Source organism: Cryptomeria japonica, chromosome 9 (assembly GCF_030272615.1).
Source record: "Cryptomeria japonica chromosome 9, Sugi_1.0, whole genome shotgun sequence".
NCBI lineage: Eukaryota > Viridiplantae > Streptophyta > Pinopsida > Cupressales > Cupressaceae > Cryptomeria > Cryptomeria japonica.
This window is the reverse complement of record NC_081413.1, coordinates 615284852-615311664: the sequence shown is the minus strand read 5'-3', so window position 1 is coordinate 615311664 and position 26813 is coordinate 615284852. Positions and strand designations below refer to the sequence as shown.

At 36.6% G+C, this 26813-nt stretch overlaps 1 protein-coding gene across 1 annotated transcript in view; it reads right to left on the bottom strand.

The window, feature by feature from the left end:
* Positions 1–26813, bottom strand: part of LOC131042820 (nuclear pore complex protein NUP133) — a 128714-nt gene that overhangs the window by 43170 nt on the left and 58731 nt on the right. Inside the window, exons 5-6 of the mRNA XM_057976135.2 lie at positions 18825–18983; positions 17139–17478 (exon numbers count right to left, since the gene is read on the bottom strand). Coding sequence (XP_057832118.2) covers positions 17139–17478; positions 18825–18983 — 499 coding nt within the window. The remainder of the gene's footprint in view (positions 1–17138; positions 17479–18824; positions 18984–26813) is intronic.

The following is a 26813-nucleotide window of genomic DNA, read 5'->3' as shown; positions in this document are numbered from 1 at the left end:
AGCCAAAAAACCCTTCAGCATAGCACAAGGAGACAACCCATCATAGGAATCTGAGCCAACGCACAAAGAGGTTGTAGGTCATATGAAAAAAAGGACGTTGCAAATATAGAAATATGGACAAAGATTCAGAAGCAATAAAAATGTAATACAAGCTAATGCCATGCCATTTTTCTTCAATATACTTTACATATATATAAGACTTGCATTTCCTATATTATAGGAAACGTCCAATAACAACTCGTGACTAACAAACAAACAAACTCCTAAATATATGAGTTGTTTTAACAACTCATAATACAAACAAACATTTACTATAATATTTAGTTGCTTCTCAACTTAATATTTGTTAAACATGTGAACACTAATACATTTCCCAACATTCCCCCCCCTTAGTGTGAACATGGCAAGAACTCACAGCCTTTATCTGCAGTAAGCCCAACTCTCATGATCTTGATTTAAAATGAAAGGCACATCCTATCAACCTTCCATGGTTTTCATACAGACTTACCACAAACCTAGACATGAACAGGAACCCACCAACTATCCACCTCGTGATTTTCTAGATCCTCCCACAAACCCTTTCAACATCCACGAATTGACTTACTTAGGTGCTTTTGTTTGCTACTATGCTTGTACATCAAGGAGGTTAAATATCACAAATTTGAAAAACCCATACTAGAAAACGTTTCACATTACATTCCATAAGAACACAATGTTCTTAATTATAGTCATTGTTATCGATCGCTGCCACTCGATCTCGAACAACATAGACTAAAACATCTATCAGTGCCACTAGAAGTTGCCCTTGACTTCAGCTGATTTAGCTTGAAATGGAAATGGAACATTGATGTTATCCTACCCCCCACGATGTGAAATTTCCACTTATTCACACCACACAGGAGCATTGAAAAAAAGAAAAAAAATCTCTTAAAACTACATACCAATGTCTAGATCTTGCTGCACATGATCATAATTGCCAATGAACGTATTCACTAGTCAATCATCTTCTAACGAAGTATGGCAGTCAGAGGATCACGGACGTTAGTTGCTTTCCTATACAATTGCCTTTCCAGCATCCAACACACTACATAAGTAGAAAACAAAAAATCTGAAGCACACATCACACCATTTGCAACTAGAAGCCAATACACAACTGAAAAAATGTCACCATGCCTGATGTGCGGCCCCGTCATTGGTGACTAACAAGAGGTCGTTAAATGTCCTCCAACCTCATGTGCCTTCAACCTCCAATAAAATTGCTACTTAGTGAATATGGCTTTTGAGGATCATTTCATCAGTTGTGAGGAAAGAATATATCCTCCCCCCTTGATATGAACATCTTAGGAGTGTTCGGTACCACCAATCATACACTCCAATTACAATTGAGACAGTTTTTGTTTTTTGACGCTTCGAATTTTCGAGAACATAGCAATTCACGACTCATGAAAAATGGACTCTATGCTAAAATGTCAGAACTTAATACACAATATCTCTATAAGCACTAAATGATTTTATTTGACCTTAAATACCATACAAGATTGTTTCAAATTGTCTCCTAGTTTGACTTGACCACTTTACACATCACCCTCACAATGGTTGTCCATATGGATCGATGAAGCCTACGTTGGAAGTTGCAGGTCAATGAAGACTCGGGTTTGTGGAAACTGCAATCACCCAATCAAGACCACAAAGAAAGCATCACAGCATTGAAGTTGTGCTCAATCAATAGCCATGAAAATTAAGCACACAGTGACACCATTCAACGCAACTTGTAGATCTTTAGAGCATAGGCTCCCATTTCAACTGTTTCCCAAATGCCTTTATCAGAAAAACACATGATCAGTGTGGGATTGATCAGCTAGCCTCAAAGCAAATAAGATAGGCCTTAGCCCTCACGATCTATAGTATGTGTGCTTCAAAGGAATATGAGAGACCAATCACATGGTATTCGTGAGGTGATCGAACAAGAACACTTTCCAATAACAACCAACACATAGATAATAATGAAGGTAAATGTATAGAGCTGCCCGCATTAGTCTCTTTTGTCCACTAAAGCCGATCTTTTGAATCTTATGAAGTGCGCCAAAGAACAATAAGCAGATATGACCACACTCAAGCCACAAGCCAAGGTAATGAACCACGATGGAGAACAAATGAGTTATCAGTTCAATTTTGATGAGAGGTGTGGGGATTTTTAGGACCAGCAGATCATCAGTGATGCGCTGCCTTGGAATGATCAGCTAAGCATAACATGTGCAAAGTTCCTCTCCTTTGTCACTGAATGATAAGCATTGAAACCCACTCTGCTACCATATAGAAATATGGACAAAGATTAAAAAGCCATAAAAATATTATACAAGATAATGTAGTGCCATTTTTCTTCAATATACTTTACATATATATAAGACTTGTATTTCTTATATTATAGGAAATGTCCTATAACAACTCATGACTAACAAACAAACAAACTCCTAAATATATTAGTTATTTTAACAACTAATAATACAAACAAACATTTACTATAATATTTAGTTGTTTCTCAACTTAATATTTGTTAAACATGTGAACACTAATACATTGCCCAACAGCAGAATTGTCACATTGTTGCTGAAAACAAAGACAAAATCTTTCAATCGGACTTAAAAAAATCTCGTCGCAACTTTCCTTCAACACACAATTGTAAACCCGTCGGTTTGCAAGGAAAACAAAAAACGCACAACAAAAAAAAGTCTGACGCATGAAGAGAAAGAGTCGTCAAAACACGGAAACCCACAAGAAACTTGCACATGATTCAAAAGCAGCCAAAAAAAGCGTTCACATGCCGCGAAACACAAGAACCATAGGTAGAAAATGGATGCCCTTGAATGCTTGAAAACAATACACGACTTCCACATTCAATTTTTGTAAAAATTCTATCTACTATAAAGATCTGCCACAAACTCCTTCAAAAAGGACCCACGATTCCTTGCAGAAACTTGCAAAATGCAGAAGAGAAAACCCTTGAAAAAAAATTCAGGAAACCCTCAATTTTCAAAACCTAAGTAACACGATTTTTATTTATTTTTTAAATTAAAAAGAAAAACTTCTAAAAGAAATATCTTTTAGTAAAACCACGAATTTATTTTTCTAAAAAAATCACCAAAAAACTTTACTAGCTTCAATACCAAGAAAAGGTAATTGCATTTTAAATTAATGAAGAGAAACGAATACATATAAGCAATTACAAGATGATGTTTCTAAACGAAACAATCATAAACACAATGCTGAAATAGAAACTAAATAAACTAATTGATGACCATTAATAATATAATAAATACTTTAATCATTATTGTTGATTTAATTGTTTTATGAATTGTTATTAGAAAGAATTTCCAATTTTTATCTATTGCTAAATGAATTACTCGAATTAGTTAGTTGGATGGATTGACGAGTGATAATTGTTGAAATATAGCTAGGTCATATCCCTTGATTGGGCTGACCTAGCTTGGTAATGTTTAATGGACCTACCTATGTGATTATATTAGGTAGCTTGTGAATGTTAAAGGGCAAGCCCTATTTGGGCGCTCAACTTGTGTAACTTGTAATTGGGTCTGGCCCTAAATGGGCATTGTAACTTGTGATTCATGTTGGGCCCTAAATGGGTGATATAATGTAACTTGTTGATGTGATAGGGCTGACCCTATAATATGTAACTTGTAATTATTATGGGTCAGACCCTATTTTGGGCGCCAACTTTAGATGCCTTATAAATTTGTTGTAAAGGCCGACCTAAGTCAAATAAGATGTAAAAGCTCATATATATTCAAGGCAATGCAAGCATTAATATAATACATTCACACTTAGTGAATTACCCCTGCAAGGTTAGCAAACTTCTATTGTATGTGATCTGCAATTTCCTTCATTGATCAGCATCCGTGATCAGCAAATCTGGAGCTGCACTCTAGGGCAGTGAATGCTTATCTGAAGCAGTGAATACAATGCGAAAATCATCAAGGCAACGAACTAAAGCAGATTCATCCCTCTGCCTTATGCAAACTGTCTACAGCAGCGAACTTCATCGAATTGTGCTTATCAGTCAGCGATTTGTCTACTAGGTTGGGCGAAGACCTTCTGGGCTGCCGAATTTGCCTTAGGTCTGCTACAACGTGTCAAGGCTGCCCAAAGGCTGTCTAAGTTTGACAGTGATCTGCACATCACCCTGACTTCCAGATTAAGATAAGTTTTGCTATAGTTGATTTATGCCCTAGAAGGGTAAACTTGTAATTTGCTTAATCAAATCAGATCTGAGATTATTGTTGTGGGGTTTTTCCTCCAAGAGGGAGGTTTTCCCCAAGGTATCATTGTGTTATGTGTGCATTTGTGTTTGCTTGTTCTTTACTGTCAATCTGATTGCTAAGTTTAACATAAATCTAACATGGTATCAAAGCGGGTTCCTTTTGTAAAGCCTAACAGCTTGAAGGTAGATCCTGTATCCTTTTTGCAAACTGAGAAATTAGAGCAGGTAGCACAAAGAAGTGTTGAAGACTGGCATGAATGCAATTCTATCAAGCTTATCGCTCTACTCATACAGACTAGGAAACGATTCACAACTATTGATTGCTAATGTTATGCAGTGTCCAGACTTCAAACCGAATCAACATGCTTCTGTGGCGAGGGTATTTATGAAGTGCTTATGGATGAGAATGGATTCTGAGTGATGGTGAGGGCCGAAGGCCACGCAACCATCATCAGATGATTCAGTGTGATCTAAGTGGATGGTTATGTTGAAAACTAACTTATAAGAGAAGTATTTTTTGAAATTTTCATGATGTTATCAATTCATTGGATAGTGAATCATGTATGATAGTCTTGAACTATTAGTAACCTCTCTTAAATGCTTTCAGGACGGACTGAGGAGCATAAAGATGATGATTGTATTCAAGAGAGGAAGGTTTTGAGACATCATGTGAGGAAGCATCACAGGCTGAAGACTAAGAGATATAGCTTAGTTGATGATACTACGATCAGGTTCAGCTTTAGAGGGAGCTTGTTGTATTCAGCTTCAGAGGGGGCTTGTTTGTTGTTTCAGCTTCAGAGGAAGCCATATCCTTGGTTAAGGCAATCTTCCGAGAGAAGATTGAGGTGAAAGCTGAAAGATCCCAAATGGATCCTTTTGTTGTTGTTGCTGTAAATTCTTAATTAAACATACTATATTTTTGTAATTTTCCGGTGATCTTATAGAATAGACAGAAGTTGTAGAAAGGGATTCTTTCTTTTTGGGTTTTGATGTTATAAGTAAAGTAATTGATAAATAGCATCAATTGTGAAATTAAACAGTAAACAATGTTCATATGTAAGAACATTTAAGCAATCTGAAAATACTACAAATCATACCAGGCAAATAACCTAGTTTTGTATTCAGCAAGAATCCATACATTTATTTGGAGTTGTTCTCAATCTGGATTGATGCCAGATGGAGGAATATCACTGGCAACGAACAAGGAAGACCAAATAAGCTGAATACAACCCTTCAAGCCAACATACAAACAAGGTGTGGTTGCAAAGGAGGCATGGAAACTGCTGCAAATCACGTGCCAGCTGAAATAAACAAGCCGCCCTATTGAAACCCCCAATATGCACGCTGAATCTTCAGGACAAGAAGATGTGTCTTCTACCTCTGACAATCTCTGTGCAATCCTGGATAAATCCATTGTCAACTCCTGTTGAGAGCTACGTCCCAGCAAGCTCAAACCTGGGGTTTGCGTCCCAGACCAAAATCACTCTTCCAGAACAATTCCCAAATTCGCAAGTTTCAAAATGATCAAAGATGCTATCAATTAGGTTTTCATCTCCTTATAACCCCTTTCCCTTTGCAAGTCGAACCCTAAAGAATAATAAAGCTTGCACTTTATAATTAAAGTGACACTTTCCCAATTATGGCGTCAAACTATAGAAAAATATCACTTTATTGCGAATAAATAGCTTCAAGCATCCAAAAAGACTCCGGGAGGTGAGAATCATGTAGCAAAGTTCAAGACCTTTCCAACGAGCTATAACACATAGGCATATCAAACCAGATGAAACCAAAAACCCCTTATTACTCTGAAATGGCTATATACATAGCCTTATTTTAATTTATTTAATCGCTAACTTAGGAAATAGATCCAATAATAGCCCAAAATAACCAACCAAACATGAATCTGACTTCGTCATCTGTCTGTGGGTGATGACGGACAAGATGGGCCAACTGGCAGTCCCATCCCTAAAATCTAGGGATACTACTAGAAACTAGGAAACACACCCAATCTTCCTGAAACTGAAACCATGGTATGGTCCCATGGAACCTCAAATATGGAAACTACCACAACCTCCTAAAAAGTAGGGAATCGCCCTAAAAAGTAGGAACCTCTCTCCAAACACCTGTAACTGCTCAAAAGGATCTTGCTCTACTCCTTGGTCCCCCAGGTGGTCATTCAGTCAACTGCCAGTTCTCCCTAAAAAAAGGAACTATCGTCTGAAGGTCCAAAATGGCTCACAGAGCCCCTGCAAAGCTCCATGACCCTCAGAATGAGTCCCCTAACCATGTCATTGACCTACGGGAACTCGAATGGTAGGTCAACCCCTGCTCATCTCATGTCACCTAGAAAAGGGAACATTACAACCTCGGTTACGGCAATCTTCCTGGAGAAGGTTGAGGTGAGAGCCCTCGTTCCACCCTCTGCAAGTAGGCATGGTGGTATTGCATTCTTCTCTGGGAGAAGTCTAAGGTTAGAACCCTCGTTCCACCCTTTGCAAGTAGGCATGGTGGACCCACCCTCTGCGGAGTGCAAGGTAGTTTCTTTGAGGTGTAAGACCTCTTCCACCCTTTGCGGGCAATGCAAGGTGGATCCATCCTCTGCGGTTGTGCATGATGGGTATCATGGAAAGAGTCCATGATGTACTTAGGATTCATCCTCTGCAGGTATGTATGATGAATATCATGGAAGGAGTCCATGATGTATATTGAATTCATCCTCTATGAGAATGCATGGTGGATATCATGGAAAGAGTCCATCACGCATGGTCACGATGTAACTTGATTATTCAAGGGATCCTCCCTAGCTAAGAGGGAGTGTTGAAATATAGCTAGGTCATATCCCTTGATTGGGCCGACCTAGCTTGGTAAATGTTTAATGGGCCTACCTATGTGATTATATTATGTAGCATGTGAATGTTAAAGGGCAGGCCCTATTTGGGCGCTCAACTTGTGTAACTTGTAATTGGGTCTGGCCCTAAATGGGCATTGTAACTTGTGATTCATGTTGGGCCCTAAATGGGTGATATAATGTAACTTGTTGATGTGCTAGGGCTGACCCTATAATATGTAACTTGTAATTATTATGGGTCAGACCCTATTTTGGGCGCCAACTTTAGATGCCTTATAAATTTACTATAAAGGCTGACCTAAGCCAAATAAGATGTAAAAGCTCATATATATTCAAGGCAATGCAAGCATCAATATAATACATTCACACTTAGCGAATTACCTCTGCAAGGTTAGCGAGCTTCTATTGTATGTGATCTGCAATTTCCTTCATTGATCAGCATCCGTGATCAGCAAATCTGGAGCTGCACTCTAGGGCAGTGAATGCTTATCTGAAGCAGTGAATACAATGCGAAAATCATCAAGGCAGCGAACTAAAGCAGATTCATCCCTCTGCATTATGCAAACTGTCTACAGCAGCGAACTTCATCGAATTGTGCTTATCAGTCAGCGATTTGTCTACTAGGCTGAGCAAAGACCTTCTGGGCTGCCGAATTTGCCTTAGGTCTACTGGAGCGTGTCAAAGCTGCCCAAAGGCTGTCTAAGTTTGACAACAATCTGCACATCACCCTAACTTCCAGATTAAGATAAGTTTTGCTATAGTTGATTTATGCCCTAGAAGGGTAAACTTCTAATTTGCTTAATCAAATCAGATCTAAGATTATTGTTGCTGGGTTTTTCCTCCAAGAGGGAGGTTTTCCCAGGGTATCACTGTGTTATGTGTGCATTTGTGTTTTCTTGTTCTTTACTGTCAATCTGATTGCTAAGTTTAACATAAAACTAACAATAATGTATTGATGTTTGCTTGGAATGATCTCCATGTTCACATATATGGATATGGATATACATAATATGTGTGTGTGTATATATATATATATACATATACATATATATGTGTGTGTGTGTGTGTGTGTGTGTGTGTGTGTGCATGTCTTCCTTAACAAAGAGTCGCACCCTTTGTCATGCCACCACTACTCTTGAGAACATAGTTTAATTTACTTGCAAGTTCACATAATGTTCTATTTCTAATTGATTGATTGAATGCTTGTTTCTTTTATGAATTGATAATTTATTCCATGATTCTCTAAATGAAATGATTTGCCCTTTATATCCATTTCTTGAATGAGTCACCGCCCTTCACAAGAAATGAGTCACTACCCTTCATCGCTGCCTTTTAAAAATAATCATTTATTTCCAAATTGATTGCTCACTTCCTTCATTGCCCATTGATGATTGATTCAATGATGATGACCCATGGATGTCGGAGTCAACCTCTTTAATTCATCCCTATTGACAATTCATTAAACTTAATTAAATTTTAACAATATTTTTTTTAATTATTTATTATTATTATTTATTACATCTAATTTCAAAAAAGGGGCATTACAGTCCGCCCTGCCCAAAATTGTTTGTCCTCAAACAATCACAAACAAGTATTCTTTCTTTAGAGATACCAAGATCCCTATATATGTATTTGTACACATGAAGATGAAATGAAGGATTCTATACATCTATGAAATGACAGTGCAATCACTGATTTTTGGTTGGAAGAACTTGTTATGTATTTGCACACATGAAGATGAAATGAAGGATTCTATACATCTATTAAATGACAGTGCAATGACTGATTTTTGGTTGGAAGAACTTGTCATCGATAATTGTGAAGACGGTAATCATGTGGTAACATATGAGAGTCGATTTCTTTGGTCCAAGACACACTTTCACTCTCATGTTGATTGCAAGACAAAGAGGATGCATATAGAGATCACTCAAGTGGATTAGGAAGAAGAGGTAAGATGTTACCAGTCTGATTTCCTTAGTGAATACAGTGCAACAAGTTGCCAAAAAAAGCTTGAAACAGATGGACTTTCTGTGTTGATGGGTTGAGTTGTCATTAAATCATGCTTATGATTCAGGTGTTAATAAGTATATCCAAATATGTAACAGTGATGTATGCTGGCTGCCTATTGTCCAAGAGCCTGATGTGAGCGCTTGTGATTATGAAGCTCCTCTCTTTGATGAAGGTTAATCTTCTAATGCTATGGGATGGTGGTGATGTGCCTAAACTAGAATCCTTTATGTGGTTCTAGCGTATAGGTGAAAATGATGTTTAGCTGTAGTACCCATGAGAACATGTTGCAGCAAATCATCCATGTATTCCAATTTGGATGTGAAATGGTAATTGATTGAATTAACAAAGGAGAGGAAAACTTCTTAAATAAGCAATCATAGACAATGTTTCTAAAACCGAAACGATCAAGAACAAAAATAATAAAAGGAAGTTACTAAAACTAACAAAAGTACATAAATGACCATTATATGCTAAATATTAACAATATTACTTCACTGCCCTCCCTTAATGATCATTCTACTAACTACACCAAGTTGCCCCCTAAATTTTACAAACTTGTCCTGGCTTAGAGACTTGATTAGAATGTTTGTAGTCTAATCCTTAGTGGAACATACAACAGCATCAGAAATCTATCTTGAGCAATCTGTCGTATAAAGTGACAATGTAGCTCTACATGTTTTTTTCACTCATGAAAGATTGGATTCTTGGCAAGCTTTAGCACCCCTTGGTTGTCACAAAAGAAGGGTGAAGACCCTGCTTGAGACATTTTCATGCCTGAAAGCATCCTCCAAAGCCATATTGCCTCACACGCAACTTTAATAGTTCCTTAATACTCTGCTTCAGTCAAAGAAAGCGCTATTGCTTGATACTTCTTACTGGTCCATGTCACTGCACCCATGCCAAGACTGAAGACATAACGAAAAGTAGACTTCCTATCATCAACAAAACCTACCCAATATGAGTTTGTAAAACCAATCGGTCGAGGATCTTTGCTTCTACTATAAAGATTGCCAAAGTCAGGTGTCCCTTTCAAATATCTTAGCACACGCCTCGCTGCAACCCAATGTTTTGCCTTAGGAGTTGTTATGAAGTGAGTTAGGTATCTCACAACATAACTTAGACAGATCTAGCGGCTGTAAAATAGATGAGGCTGCCAACTAGTTGCCTGAATACTAATTCATTCACCACTACTAAGTCTAATTTGGCTAATAGTTTCAGCCCTTTCTCCATAGGTGTAGATAAGACATTATAATCTGTCACACTTCGATTGAGAAATAAAAATATTGCTACCAATCTGCCAAACCTCTACATTGAGACAATAATGCAGAAGACCCAAATCAGTCATACCAAAGCCTAACACAAATTCAGTTTGATCTGCTCAAGCAAATGTGCCCCACTACCAGTAATGATGATATCATACACATAGATGACAAGAAGAAAGATGTCATTACTAGTGCTCTTGACATACAAGTTGGGATCTAAAGGACTTCTCTGAAAGCCCTGTACATCCAAATACATGTCTATTTTAATGTACAATGCCATGTGGACCTGCTTTAGACCATAAGGAGCCTTCACTAATCTGCATACCTAGTGCTCTTTGCCCGCAACCTTGAAACCTTGAGTCTAAATCATGTATACCTTTTCCTCAAATCACCATTGAGGAAGGCACTCTTCACGTCCATTTGATGGCCTTCCAACCACACTATGCTACAATGGCTAGAACCAGTTAGATGGTACTCATCTTTGTTGTAGTAGCAAAGGTTTCCTCATAGTCAATTCCTTCTCTCTATGAGAACCCTTTAGTCACCAACCGAGCTTTATATTTATCAAGACTTTCATCAGCTTTGTATTTCAATTTGTCGACCCATTTGCAATCAATGGGTTTCTTCCCTAGTGCAAGATCTAACATCACCTAAGTATTGTTCTTCAAAAGACTATGATGCTTAGATTCCATAGCATTTTCCCATTCAGGATTATCTCTTGCCTCTGAATAATCCTAGGATTCATAAACATTTTGAATGTTAGGCATAAGTGCAAAATTGGCAATACTCTGCTTGTTATTGCCTCTAGATGATCTACCCTCCACAAGCTCATTATCCCAACATCACTGATGAGCTTTTCCCACCACTTGCGCCAATGTGTAGAAGCATCTTCTTCCAAATTAGGATGCTCATCATGACTTGAGCTGCCTAGAATGAAATCATTTAGATGCTAAACCAAGTCGTCCTAAGGGAAATCTGCTAGTATAGGTTCTTAACTAAGAGATTCCACAAGTTTGGAATCATTAGAATCCCTCCATTCAAGTGGAGCTAATGGAAGCCTGACTAGCCTGCAAAGGCTAATCCTTAGGACTCTTGATAGGAGAAAATCAACTCCAACAATGAACTTTTTCAATATAATTTCTCTGACAAAAAACTCAATCAAACCCTGCTGGCACAAATCCCTTGGTGATGCTCAAGAAAAGAATACCCCGAATATTTTCAAAAAATCAATAACCCACAAGTTTACAAAAAACACAATTTTATCCAAAAACTATTAAAAAATATTCTACAAAAATAAAAGGCCAAATCTAAAACCCTAGGCGGATACAAGAACCACATTTTTTTAGAAAATTGTCAAAAAACATGATGCTTGCACCACACAAAAACCCTAGATGCAAAAATACAATCTAAGCTTGTAAAATCAGATGGAAAACCCTAGGGGTCAAGCACAAAATGTTTGCTTAAAATTCATGGGCCATCACGAGCAAGAAAAGGAACAAAAACACCCATGATTTTTTATAAAAATTCTACAAAAAAATGACTCAATTTCAAAAAAAAAGATCAGAAAAACCTTGAGATGTTGCACGAGAAAAATGTCCAGATAACTGGTCGCGCAAAATTTAGCTGACCAAATCAAAAATTCACAAAGCAAAAAACCATGATTTTTCACGTGGACAAAACCATAATTTTCAAAATGAAAAATGACGCAATTTGCAGCAGAAAGACTTTGCAAAAAAACTACAAACCAAGCGATCTCTAGCAAAGAATGGCTCTACCAAAAAACCCTTCAACCAGATTTTTTTAAAAAACACCTTCAATTTCCAGATTAAGGAAAACCTCGAATTTTCAGCCATAGAAAATCCCACAATTTTTATTAAAAAATCACTCAAAAACTTCTGAAAAGAATAATTCAGATAACCACGAAGTTTATTAATAAAAAATTAACCAAAAACAATTCTTGTGCACTCGGATACTATGAAATGGCAATTGATTGAATTAACAAAGGAGAAGAAAAACCCTTAAATAAGCAATTACAAACAATGTTTCTAAAACAAAAACAATTGAGAACAGAAACAATAAAAGAAAGTTACTAAAACTCACTAAAGTACATAAATAACCATTATATGCTAAATATTAACAATATTACTTTAATATGATGTTGATCTAGATTTTAATGATTCGACCAGCATTATTGTGAACACGCTTGAAGTATTGCATGATATTTTACATAATCAATGTTTTCAAGAATGAATAAAGTATATCATCTTTCCATTATAAACATATGGGTTTTAGTTCCACTTTAAACTCTCAGTGGATCAGTGATTGATGGTTGTTCCACTGGACAATTGATTTCTACAATAGCTCTTGAATAGGATCCATGTCCTCTTCCTTTCATAGACCTTCAAATCTCCTTGATTAGAATGCATCCATCATTTTATCTTTACCATACAATGCTGGTAGGATCAAATCTTTGATACCATTTGTAATGTCACTTTTTGACATATTCCCATTTTTTTGCCTTAAAACAATAATATTTACAGACATTAGGTTTCCACAATCCATGAGATAGTAATCAGCTGCTTCTGGAAAAGATAGTAATCATCTTCGCACTTGCTGTCATCATCATTCCTGATACCTCTCTTCCTTTGGATCTTCCCTTGCATCCTTCGTATGTTCCCCTTCACTTTCCTTTTGCTTCCTACATCTCTTGGTCCTTCGTTGTTGTCTTCTCCCTCTTCCCTTCTTTTGTTGCTCTTTTTGTCTGCTCGTTGTTTATTTCTTGCATGTGCCTCTCTATTTTCCTTTGACTTCTTTTTTGCTTTGTCTTAATTCCCTCCATTTATTTTTCCATTTTTCTCCTTTTCTTAGTTTTAGATTGTTCTCTTCTTATTTCCTTTTCATTTTCTTTTTATCCTTGGGTTATTTTCATTTTCCTTCTTTGTTTTCATTTCGCTTTTTGATTTTTCGTCCTTTTATCTCTTTTAGTCTTGTTTCTTATTATTCCCTTATTCTTTTCCTTTTTTGTTTCTTCGTTTGTGTCTTCTCTTTTCCGTTCATGCATGTTTTCATCTTTAGTTGCTATTGATTTATATTTATTCCTTGTTATTTTTATTGTTGATTTTTATTGTTTTCTCTTTTTCTTATATTTTTATATATATAAATAATTAAGAATATATATTTATTTCTCCTTGTGGTTTGTTCTTTGTTTTCTCTCTTTGTTATTGTTATTCTTGTTATTTTTTTATTTGCTATTTTTATTCTTTCTTTATTTTTTTCTTTCATTCTATTTTTGTTTTTCTCTTTTTCTTTATTATTTTTTCATATATATGTATTCTCACACACACACACACTGTGGGTGCCTCTGTGTGGGTGTATATATATATTTATTTTCTTATTTTAAATTTTGGTTTGCATCCCTTTTCTTCTTCTTATATTATTTTATTTTTCCTCTATCTTGTCATCCTTCCTCCCTTGATCTTTGTGCCTCCTCCCTCCCTCTTTTTAGCTACCTTGATCATTTCTCACTCTACATGCTCTCTAGCTATACATCCTGATGATGATTCACGAATTCCTAATTAAAATAATATTAAGTCCAAATTAATAGTAGTTTATCAAAAATTAGGAATTTATAATAACATTCAGATCAATAAATCATAGCACAATAATCAAAATTAATCAAATTGTTAATCCATCAGAAATACTTAAAAATCTGCTGAATTAGGTTTCCGTCACTAACTCAACAGTGACAATACCAAGGGTTTTTGTCCTTAGCTAGCCAAAGTGCATGAAAGGCTTTCCATCCTTTAAACTCTAAGTCCACCCTAACAAGAGCATAACAAGAGCATGAAAGGGTTTTTGTCCTTCCAATTCTCGTGAACTTGGAAGGGATTTCGTCCTTCCCATTTGCGAGACACTTCCTTGAATTCAAAATTGATAACATGGTGTATTTGCTATATTATTGTTGATTTGACGCCTTTATGAATTGTTACTTTAACAAATTTCTGATTTTTATTTATTGCTAAATGAATTTCTCAATTGATTTACTCTGTTGGATGGATTCATGAATGGTGATGTATTGATGTCACAAATTGATTGATTGCTACCTTCATTCCCCATTGATGTTTGATTCAATGATGATGATACATGGATGTCCTCCTCAAATGAAATGATCTCCCTTATATATCTCATGTTTGAGGAGTCACAACCCTTCATTTCATGTCTTTTGACCATTTATTAAACTTAATTAAATTTTAATTAATTATTATTTATTAGTAAATGCCATTTCAAAAAGGGGGCACATTACAAACACCTTGTTTTTCTCCACAAGCACAAAATCTAGCGAATAATAAATGCTTCATACATTTTGTGATCATATTTGTAGTACAATATTGCCAATAGAATTGGCAATGATCATGATTATAAAAATCTTTTCATTCCAATACTCCAACGGCTACCCTCACAATATAACCCAAATAGGAAATTTGAATGTGTCATTGGTTGAAACCAAGGCAACAAAGGTCGTTCATGCTAGGAAACTAGGGGCCATCTAGAAGGATCCTAGAGGAGTCCTCCAAACAAGAAAAAGACAAAAAAAACATTCAACATTGTAGTTACCTCAATCTAGCCTCCAAGTCTCCAAACCCGAAGAACTCATCTTCTTACAATATCAATATTGGGACGATTGCAACAAAATCTCCCAACAAACGAGCACCGAAGCCAAGTCAACAAATCAGCAAGAATGGAATCACGAATATCGATTTGCAACTGCCCCTCCTCTATGGATGCACCACACAACTCTGCACAAAGAACCTCCAAAACCCTAGGGGTCGAATTAGAGGCAGCAACATGAGGTGACAAGACAGCAACTAACATATCACAATCCAAAGTAGAAACAATAGTCCCAGGAGCACCAAAATTCTCAACCATTACATCAGAATCACCACCTATCTACATGATTGAAGCACCACAAACATCCAACTCACATCTCCAAAACCCTAGGGGGCAAAACAAGAATAACAAGCGACATGAAGGAACAACACCATCCTCAACAAACTCAAACTGAAACCCAATAATTTTCTTGAGTAGAAGACATGGCCATCGATAGATCTACATAATTGTGGACAAGCTTGAAAGGAACACTCGTAGAAGGGAGGAGAAATCCTTTACACATACCTGAAACTGCATCTATGACCTCCACCATAAACTCCCTAGCAAGCCTTTTAACCTTTAGATGGGCATCAAGGAGGATATCCAAAAGAAGTTCATCCTCCTCATCAACCGAATCATCCACAGAAGAAACATCCTCAACTCCATCCCCATCAAAGGGCAAGCAATCATGGGAAAACGAAGAAAAATCGTGTTCCTCTACCCAATTGTTTGCCCAAGAATCGTCCACATCTCCATTTGCATATGAATCTTCCTAAACTGCTTCCTCTGCTATTGCAGCTTCCAAGTCACCATGCCTAGGGCTCACACAACGTGACTTCATCTTGCTCATCACGTTCATCTTCTCACTTTAAGGTTGAGAGACAATGAGGAAAACTATTGCAATGTATTAGACAAGCTTTATCAAATTCAGAAATATTTATACAAATCTGATTACTACTAGGAGTATTTGAATAATACAAAACATTTTGGTTAAAATGCCATGTAAGACTTTCGAAGCAAGCTTTGAACTACGAATATATTTCATCTAGATGTAGGAATTGGTTTTAGGTACATCATATTGTTGCTCAATGATCAAAGAAGAAGCTCATGCAAGTGAAAAAAGGACTTGGTGGCAAGGAGCTTGGTTTTCTCATCGGTCTATTAAAGGGAGGTTCAAAATTCATCAAATGAGGCAAATGAAGCATCTGCCTTCTCTTCCCAAATACTTTGAAATAGTTTCTCAATATCAACCTCTTCAAGAACTCTCTCAAGATAGCTCTTTGCAAAAAGGTTGCAAAAAGGTAAACAAAAAGCTCTTGTAAGCATGTAGGAATTCAAAATGAATTGAGTAAAACCTGTTTCTATCAATGAGAAGCAATTTATGTTGCATCCCCTATCTCCAAAACACCCAATAGGTAGTATAGTGGATTAGTATTGGCCTCCTACTCTTTCAACACAAGAAGAATAGGGTGTTGCCTGACATTTTCAAGATTCTTTGTTACCAATGGTCAATAAACCTTTACTGGATTCCTCATATACAGATCACGAAGCGGTTAAGCCATTATGTGGATGGAAAGAGGAAAAGCCAATGAAAACAAACCTATTAAGTTACATATGTCAAGATATATAGTGACAAGATCAAAAAGTAAGAAAGGAAAAGTGTAGTTGATTATGTTGGATGAGAGCTTTGTTCATGTTAGTTTTCATTTGGTTGTAGTTGGATGGGGCCCCATATATTGTTCCCCAAATAATTATTGAAAAAAGACTATTTTATCACCCAATGTTTGCATCCACATAGAAGGTTATCCGTTATACTATTTATCAAAGTACAAGTATATGCTTGTCTGCTTTATGTACATACACATCAGATTTGAATTAAAATAGAAAACCCAAGAGAAAAAGAGGAATGAAATTAAAGCATTGCAGCAAAGTCATAATAGAAACTTTAATTATAATCTGAGAAGCCAAATGTAGACCCCACTCATTGCCAAATTCAAGATTTTTTTCAATTTGACAAGACAAAAACAAAGAAACTACATGAAAACACTTTATGATACTGGAACATGAAACCTATTCATAAGTTATGGAAACGCACCTGCTAAAGCAGCTATCTTTGCAAGATTTAACAAGCGTCTCCGTTCAGAAAGTGATAAATGTGCCTTCTTATCACAAACTTCTGTTGGCTCATCAATTGATGTGGTGATCTCATCTTCGGATGAAAGAGCAAATGTATGGAGAGTGCTAGAAGCTGATGTGAAATGATTTTGGAAGATTTCATGAAGCCAAAGTATGTTCTTGTGCTTTTGAAGAAATGTAGCTAGTTCTCCCTGGAACTCCTCTCCCAATCTGAGAAGCTTAGCATACTGGTGGTTTTTATAACATTGTTCAAAGACATAATTGCTGAATCGACCTTCTTTGAGACCCATACTCTCATGCTGTGAATTTCAAAAATATTTCAGTATTACCAAAACAGTATGGCCAATTAAACCAAGCATTAGAACTAAAATTCAGCAAGATTAACATTTAATAAATCATGTATCTCCTATTCTTGTCCTAATTGAAGACTTCTGTTTGATCAATCTATCAGAAGGGGAAGCATCTCTACAAACCCTGATCTGCCAACAAACTTAGAACCAAAGGCAATTCAAATTCTCTTATGCGGTGAGAAAGCTTAGTACAATGTAACCACTTATTCAGTGGGATGAGTAACAGCCAAATCATCCACTTGTTTAGTGGGAACAATAGAAACTACCACTTATTCAATGGGGTATTAATTAGGTATAGCAAAATCAGGGCATAGTAATTTATGATCCATGTTCTACCATTTCTGCAAATTTCCTTGTTCCCATTATTGTATTTGTTCCTAATGCAAAGGTGGAAAGATTAATGTTGATGAGATGCTTTTGAAGAGAACTAACATACAACAAAGGGCAACTGTCAACCTGCAGCCGAAGGATGATCACCTACAGCATGTTTAGATTTCCTAAACTGATGGAGGCCATTTATGAATCTTTCCACCTTTGTTGATGCTATCATTAGGAATAAATACAATCATGGGAACAAGGATAAATTTGCAGAAATGGTAGAACATAGATCATAAATTACTATGCCCTGATTAATACCTTATTTTACATGTAAATGGACTACTTGTTTAGTATACAAGCACTGCCATAGACAATGTTGCCATGCTATATTCAATGTTCATTATACTGCTGAATACAAGATAAGTCATAGTTGGCAAGAAATGCCATTTTCATAATGCAAAAATAGTAAAATACCCATGATTCCTATTCAATTACCCATGCTCACAAAGGTTCTATAATGTCTAGATGAACGTTTTATCAATGTTATGATATATAGACTGATAAAACTCATCTTCTTATCAATTGAGACTCTAATTTTATGTATAAATAATAATAAAAAAAATCGCAAAAGCTATCTCATACACATCTTTCTAATATTAACCATCAATTGAAGATTGCCATCACAATATTTGAGACTGAAATAAGCTTTTGCAGCATGACAGAAGCAAGTGATCCAATTTCAACTAGAGAAGGATGATGTCATTGATTTAACCATCGAAGGAAGCATTCACTTAAATTCGTTACACATAAATCTCATTAGTTGACAGAACCCTTAAAATGTTAAGTTCCTATACGTACCATTTCCTATATAGAATTGCAAGAGCTCAAAGGACAAATTTGACCTTAGCTGAGCATCTAGTAAATGACAACCAAATTTACAAGAACAAAAAGGTGTGAAAATGGATGCAAGCGCAAACCATAAGGCTTCGGAGGTAATTCATGTCCCCAAGATCAGAGCAAATATCCCACAATGTCTGGTAGCCTGCATGGCGTCGAGCAAGTGCAATTAAGGATTTAGAATGGCTTCTTAGTATTTCTTGTCTTCTTTGTTCTCCTTGATCACCACCATTAGCATCCTACAAATAAAATAAAAAACGGGAAATTTAAGAACCAAATTTGACCAAAGAGTGAATGTCAAAGAGAGAGGCACAAAGATTCCTACGCATTAAATAGAGACAGGTTGCAAAATTATGTGCCAGATTCAGTTCTATGAAATATTATTTACAGACTAAACACAATACTTAGAAGGAGACATCTCATTGAGAACTTTGTTTAATTTCTCAAGTCATAAGCAAGAGGAAATGCCCTTCACTTTGTTTCACAATAAACCTTACTGACAAAATATCAGCATTTGTTTGATAAAACTTGTTCTTTGGATCTACATTTACAAAGTTAAAGTGACATTCAATGGTAGTAAAGACAAGATGGTAAATAAGTATTCAACATGGAAGCATTCTTTCCCTGTGACTATATACAAGATACCTACCTTTCATAAGCCAATACACATCATACATAACTTATATCATGCTTTCCAGTAAACAAAAAAGTAAAGGATTTTTTCCTTGCAAAAGCAAAATTTTGATAAGGAAAGACAAAATCATTCAATAATATCATGTCTTGAAAGTTGATAGCCTAACTTGAAGCTGAGGGGGGAGAGAGAGAGAAGAAATCTGCTGCATGGGAATAATTATCTAGTTTCTCACTATTTTATTTACCATTCCTATTCATGTGATACTGTGCCTATCAATATGTTTACTTAGGATATTAGAATAATTAATTTTCCTCGACTAAGTCACTAATTGTGACGTGTTCACCTTAACTTGACGTACATAGACCCCATCAATCCTTGATAGTAATTAGGCGCCATCTCTATTCAACAAAAGCCACCCCTGTATTAGTCAGATCTGGTTAACTAATCCACAAATTAGATATTCAACTATAGACATCTTAGACTGATTAACTCGCCTCCTAATTGGGAGTGACTGAAACTTAAACTAACGACATTTGGATATGATCTCCTTGACTCATTCATCTCAAAGGCCCATATATTTTTGTAAACAATTTTATGTATTACATCTTTTTCATATCCTCATGTTGCAATATAGCCAATATTAGCATTCTATATTATTTGTCAGATTGCTTCTATCTTGTGTAACTTGTTTCTTCACACCTAGATATAGGTTTTTATTTGGATTCTAATTCAATCTCACATGCTATCAAAGCCATACTGTTAAAGATTTATTCATTTTCTATGTAACAAGGGCAACTAGGTCTCATTTTGAGAGAGTTATTTCTTAGGTACATTTACATATTTGCATTTAAAATGTTCATCTTATTTTGAGTTCAAGAGTCTTGAATTTTCTAGTTATGCTCATCATTTGATCCAGATTGGCCTTCAAAGACAATAATTGCAAGAGTTTCAAGGATTTTAACTCGTCTTCTGAAGCATTTTGAAACAAATATGACCATATCATTACATCCAAACAGTCCAAAAACCCTAAGAACTCCTATCAAATTGTCTAAATTAGAGCAATATACACAAACTTTTTGCTTAAAAAAGCCATATGGCCTTCCCGCATAGAATCATAGCACAACTCACATAAAAAAATTTGAAAAAAAAATATTCTTGTGCATTGTTTTGTAAGTATCAATTAGAAAAGTTATTAAAAAAAGGCAAAGTTTTTTAAAAACATTGAAAAAGCCTTCTGCACATCTTATGTTGACTTCAAGAGTTTTGGCTTTGCTCATTAGACTGGATTTCAAAGGCAAGATTTGCAAGAGTTTGAAGCAGTTTTCCATTAGGCAAGCATAGGTTACTCATATTCTGAAGCATGCTTGGTCAAATATGACCCTACCATCACATCCAAAAGGTCTGAAAACCCTAAAGATGCTTGTCAAATTGTCTAAATTGGAGCAATATTTTAAAAAAATAATAACTTTGTCTACAAACTAGAACCATCAATTTGAGGCCTCTTATGCCTAACTTTCCACCTAGGGCACCAACACTAGTTAACAGTGATCCCTAGATAACAGATTGGCAAGATCAATTCAGACATGATTGGGAGAGTGGAGGCCCTGAATTCCAAGCTTCTATATCCTTGAGGGAATACATTGATGTTAGAATGAAGCATAGACCCCACATTGGTGATAGAATAGAGAACTATGATCTATGAAAGAAGGTAGCAAAATCGACTTCCTTATTACAACGATTCAGGGAAAATTTCAGCTAGAGCTTCGATTTAGAAGGTAGACACCTATTTCCAGCTTAATCCTATGTCGAAAGAAGAAGCCACTAAGTATGCAGCAATAAATTATCCATGACGCGTCTATTAACAATCCTTAAACCATTTTTTAAGAAAGGAGAAAAACAGAAAACAAATAAATCAAAGAGACACCAATGACCAGAAAATTGTCTCATTTATGAGACTTCATAATTTTCAAGCAACTTAATTAGAACCAAAGCAAAACAAAGGGTCGACTGGCTATAGAGGATGATAATGTTCATGGTTGAGAAGTATAATACTTCAATGAATCACTTACTCCCCTAAATGACAGCAAGCACACAATAGTGAACGTAATTGGATAAATGCATTATTACTAGACAGATTGGTTAACATATAATTAAGGCGATTCCAAAGGTAAGCGTTTAGTTATGAAAGGGCCAGAGGTTAAACAATGAAGAGCTGTGTCTCCCTCTAGCAGTACAACTGCAGGGAACAGACAAAACTTCCCATCACCAATGGAAGGATACAAATAACCACTCTAACAACCTAGGAAGAACCATCGAAGAGGTCAGATTTAATATTGATAATAAATTAAGGCATACAACAGATTGATCTAGTACGAGTTTCTTGTGATATACATAGCATAACGAATCTTGTTTATGACTGCTCACTGTTGATTAATGTGTATACAGTTTAGAAATACGATATCTGTTTATGATTGCGTGTGTGTGTATATATGTTTTGCTTCGATGTTATAATCAGCTATGATAGAGGTTTAAAGCCTAGTTGGAAGACTCTGCAGACTCGCCAAGACTTGCGAGTCCATTGGTGGGCTGAGTCGACTCGCCACAAACTCACAAGCTGAGTCCGGGAGAGTCCAAGACAAAGACTCCTGAGTTTTTTCTGAGGACTCACGCAAGTCTGATGTCAGGACTCCCAAGTCCTAATGAAGAACTCTTGCTGTTTGCTGAGAACGCCCAGTGACAGTTCAAAACGTGTTTGTTTTTTCACTTTTTCTCATTTTGTCATTTGTTATTGCTGTTTACTTTGTTGTTTTTCACATTTGGACATATCATTATATGTAATTTTGTAAACATTTATAAACTTATGCTGCTGTTATAGATTTTAAAGTTTGAAACTATGAGCAAGAACAATGAAATTTCAAATATTGAGTATTTGGAGATCATATGACATGCGTAATGTTTCAATTATGGCTCTTATATTCTCTAAATGCAGTAATTTCTTTTCTTTTTTCTTCGTAAAACTATGGTTTTCTTTTTTGCAAAGTCCCTTCCCAAGTTTTTGCCGAGTCCAAGTTTGAGTCCAAGTTTTGGGCTGCCGAGCCCGTGGCGAATCCGAGTTTTCCAACTATGGTTTAAAGGGCTTACAAGGAGGGGAAACAGCATTGGTATCCTCTTCTAAGTACGCCACCTAATGGTGGTGACTAGGGGTCCCATGAGGCCAAGGGGGTATAAGGAGTGTTGCCCTTGGGCTTAGAAGGGAAGGATTTCCGAGACACCCTATTGTAAATGAACCCCAACCCTCTGTCATGGTGGATCAATATGCTAAGGAATCCAATCATAAGAAGTGGAATAGGATGGCATGATGAAGGGGAACAGTTATAGGACACTTCACTAGGTACACCACCTCATATGGATGGAAAGGGGCACATGAGGCCAAGAGGAATGGTGTATCCACTCTTCGGCCTAGGCTAGGGGATTGCTAGAGCACCCTATCAAGTCACCTTATTCTAGCTTCCCCATGGTTGAATTTCTCAATAAATGAGAGATATCCTAAGATTAAGTTTATGTTCCTAACCCTAGTAGGAAATATCTATTTTATGGATTACATTTTCAATGAGCTTGGAATTGTGATTTTAGGGACAAAATGAGTATTTACAAAAGGGGGCACTACATACATCTTGATGGCATCGCACATGAGTCATGGCATCATGGGATGATCACCATGGGACATGATAGGACTACTTCTTATGCAATTTTACAGGGAGGTTGATTAAGAGATTTGATAAGGAGGATCGAGAGCTACATTTCAAATAGTTCCCACAACTAAAGCAATGGGGTTCAATTGACACATGTAGAATTTAAGAGACTTGCAATGTTGGTCATTGATATTTCAAAAAGACTACTCATGGTCCTTTTTATGGATGGGTTCGCAAATCCATTGAGTGGTTGGATTAAGGCTTTTAATCCACCTACTTTACAAGAAGCCATCAAAAGGGCTAGAGACGTGGAGGCTTCTAATTCTAGAAACAAATTTCAGTCTAAGGGATTCCCTCATAAGAAGGGCAAGGATTAAAAATCATTCGCACAGGAGCTCACATCAGCCACAAGGTGATTCAAATAGGTTGGATAGTGAGTAGTTGAATAACCTCAAAAGGATGAAATTGTGCTTCCATTGCAGAGTACCTTGGGACCCCTCACATAAGTACAAAATGGAAGAAAAGTCTAAGCAGTTGGAGTATTTTTTGCTGAAGAGTCTGCATTAGAAAAATCAGATCAGCAATCTGACTCAAAGAGTAGTGAAGAGAAAAATACATCAGAAGAAGAGCCCAAGGTGTTGAATTTAGTCTTTTAGATTAATACAATACTCAGAAAATAGAAATTTATCTTAATTTCCAGATTAATATTGATTGTTGTTAGTGTTAGGATTTTCCAGAATTAAGCAAAAGTAGAGAAATGAACAGAATGAACTCACAACACACAAGTACCCTCGGAAAACCTCCTGGAGGAAAAACCCAGCAAGAAAGATCCTCAGATCTGATTATGTATTAAGCATAATGTTCTGATTGCAACACTTATCTCTGATTGTTGTCCAAACAGCAACTTGCCAAGGTGAAGTAGAATGATGCCCTAGTTGTAGATGACCAAGACACCAATCAACAAAAGATGACTTCAACCGGCTGAAGCACCATATAACCAAATGTTCTTGCAGTTCACCAAGGAGCAGATTCGCCAAGTGTAGGAGGGCAGATCACATTTAGGAGCAGAGCAGATCGCATTTGCTGATGTGTGTGAGATATTAATTTATTTACTTCATCTTGAAGTACACACATATATATCTTCCTCTTGATGGTAGACCTCTAGGTTGGCTAGCAATAATTATATTTTATTTATTAATTATTTTCCTTGACACGTTTCATGAGAGGCACATCAAGTTGCGTGAGATATAGGGTCGGCCCTATTGGAGGGTGGCGTGTGAGAAAGGGCCCAGCCCTATTGGAGGGTGGCGTGTGAGAAACGGCCCAGCCCTAAAGGGCGGATTCCAATGTTGCCTTAGGCAATTGGAATCCGCTCTTCACCCTAATTAAAACTAACACTCCCTCTTAATTACGGAGAAGAGAATATAATCAGAATATCACTATCTTCCATCTTGCACACAAGCAAAGAATGGATTACATATTCAAAACATAGTAGACTTCCATCTTGCACACAAGCATAGAATGGAATTACACAATCAAAGGTCTTCCATCTTGCACACAAGCAAAGATTGGAATTACATAACAAAAGATCTTTTCATCTTGCACACAAGCAAAGACTGAAGCCACCTTACATTGCCCGCAGAGGGTGGTGAGGATCTTTTCTACCATCTTACATTGCCCCCAGAGGATGGTAACAATTACTCTTCTCCCTGAGAAGACTACCACCTTACATTGCCCGCAGAAGGTGGTTGATGCAACACAATGCATCACTAGGGATGAGACTCCCTCTCAACCAAGGTCTCATTTTCTGAAATCCCAAGCCTGTCTCTGAAGTACACAAACTTCACCTTGGATAGAGGCTTGGTAAGGATATCTGCAATCTAATCATCAGTGCTGACATACTTCAACTGAATAGCACCTCTTTGTACCATATCTCGAATGAAGTGATAATGAATTTCCACATGTTTTGACCTGTCATGAAGCACTGGATTGACAGACATCTTGATACAACTCTGATTGTCACAATGTATAACTGTAGGTACCCAAGGTTGTCCAAACAACCCAGCAAGAAGCTTACGAAGCCACACTGCTTCTCTAGAAGCAACAGTTGCTACAATATACTCAGCTTCAGCAGTACTTAGTGCAACAAAGGATTGTTTTCTGCAAGCCCAAGAGATCACTGCAGATCCTAAGCTGAAACAAATGCCAGAAGCGCTTTTCCTGTCCTTGACACTTTCAGCCCAATCTGCATCTGAATAACCTTCCAAGGTTATTGAAGTGTTAAGTGGATACTTCAACCCATAACCAACTGTGCCTCGCAAATATCTTAGCGCTTGGCTGCAACAAGATGAACATGTTTGGGCATGCTCATGAACTGGCTGAAAGCATTCACTGCATAGCATATGTCTGGTCTAATGTTAACTAGATACATCAATGATCCAATCAACTGCTTGTACTCCGATGGATCTGCAAAATCAAACTTAGCTGCAAAAACACTCAACTTCTTTAAGTTAGATTCCATAGGAGTAGACATAGGTTTACAATCCATCATTCTAAATCTTTTCAAAATATCAATAGTATACTTTCCTTTCCTTAGAAAAATTTCGTTAGATCTTTGCCATACTTCTAGACCTAGAAAATAATGCATTAGACCTAAGTCCTTCATTTCAAATTTTGAAGCTAATTCTATATTACATCTAATGATAAGCTCATCTTTACCAGTAAGAAATAAATCATCCACATATAGAACTAGAATTAGCATTTCATCATTAGATACCTTAAAGTAAATGTTAGAGTCAGCATCATTTTTACAAAACCCTAAACTTACCAAGTACTTATCAATTCTTTCATACCAAGCACGAGGAGCCTATTTGAGGCCATATAGAGCTTTCTTCAATCTGCAAACATGAGTTTCTTTATCCTGAATCTCATAACCCTCAGGTTGTTCAATATAGACTTCTTCCTCAATGACACCATTAAGGAAGGCAGTCTTAACATCCATTTGATGTAGCTTCCAACCTCTAGCTGCAGCAATAGCTATTACAGTTCTAATAGAGGTATATCTAGCAACAGGAGCAAATGTTTCTTCATAGTCTATGCCTTCCTTTTGAAAAAAACCACGAGCTACAAATCTAGCTTTATATTTTTCAATACTACCATCAACATTATGTTTAATTTTAAATAACCATTTAGAAGAAACAACAGATTTACCTTTGGGTCTAGGCACAATGTCCCAAACATCATTCTTGATGATTGACTGATACTCTTCATCTATAGCTAGCTTCCAGGCATGATGGTTCAAGGCTTCTTCAACATTGCATGGCTCAGACTCAATGAGATTGCTCATCAATGCAACATAGTTGGAGAATACTTGAGGTCTCTTGGTTTCTCTGAAAATGCCACTAGGAGCTGCAAATCTTTCAGCTTCTTGAATGGTGTTTCTTACCCAAAGTGGCCTCTTTTTGCTAACAACAATGTCACTAGGTATATCAGTGGGATTCATAGGCTCGGGAGGATTATCATGCTCTTCTTGTGGTGGAGACACGACAGACTCCCTCTGAATCTCAGGGTTAGTATCAATGTTCATATCTTGATTGTCATTAACTTCATCAATAACAAGAGAACCTTTTGATTTCTTAAAGGCAATATCTTCTTCAAAAGTAACATCCCTACTTACCTCAACATACCTTTGACCTGGAATGTGGATCCTGAAGGCTTTGGAGGATTCATTGTATCCAACTAGC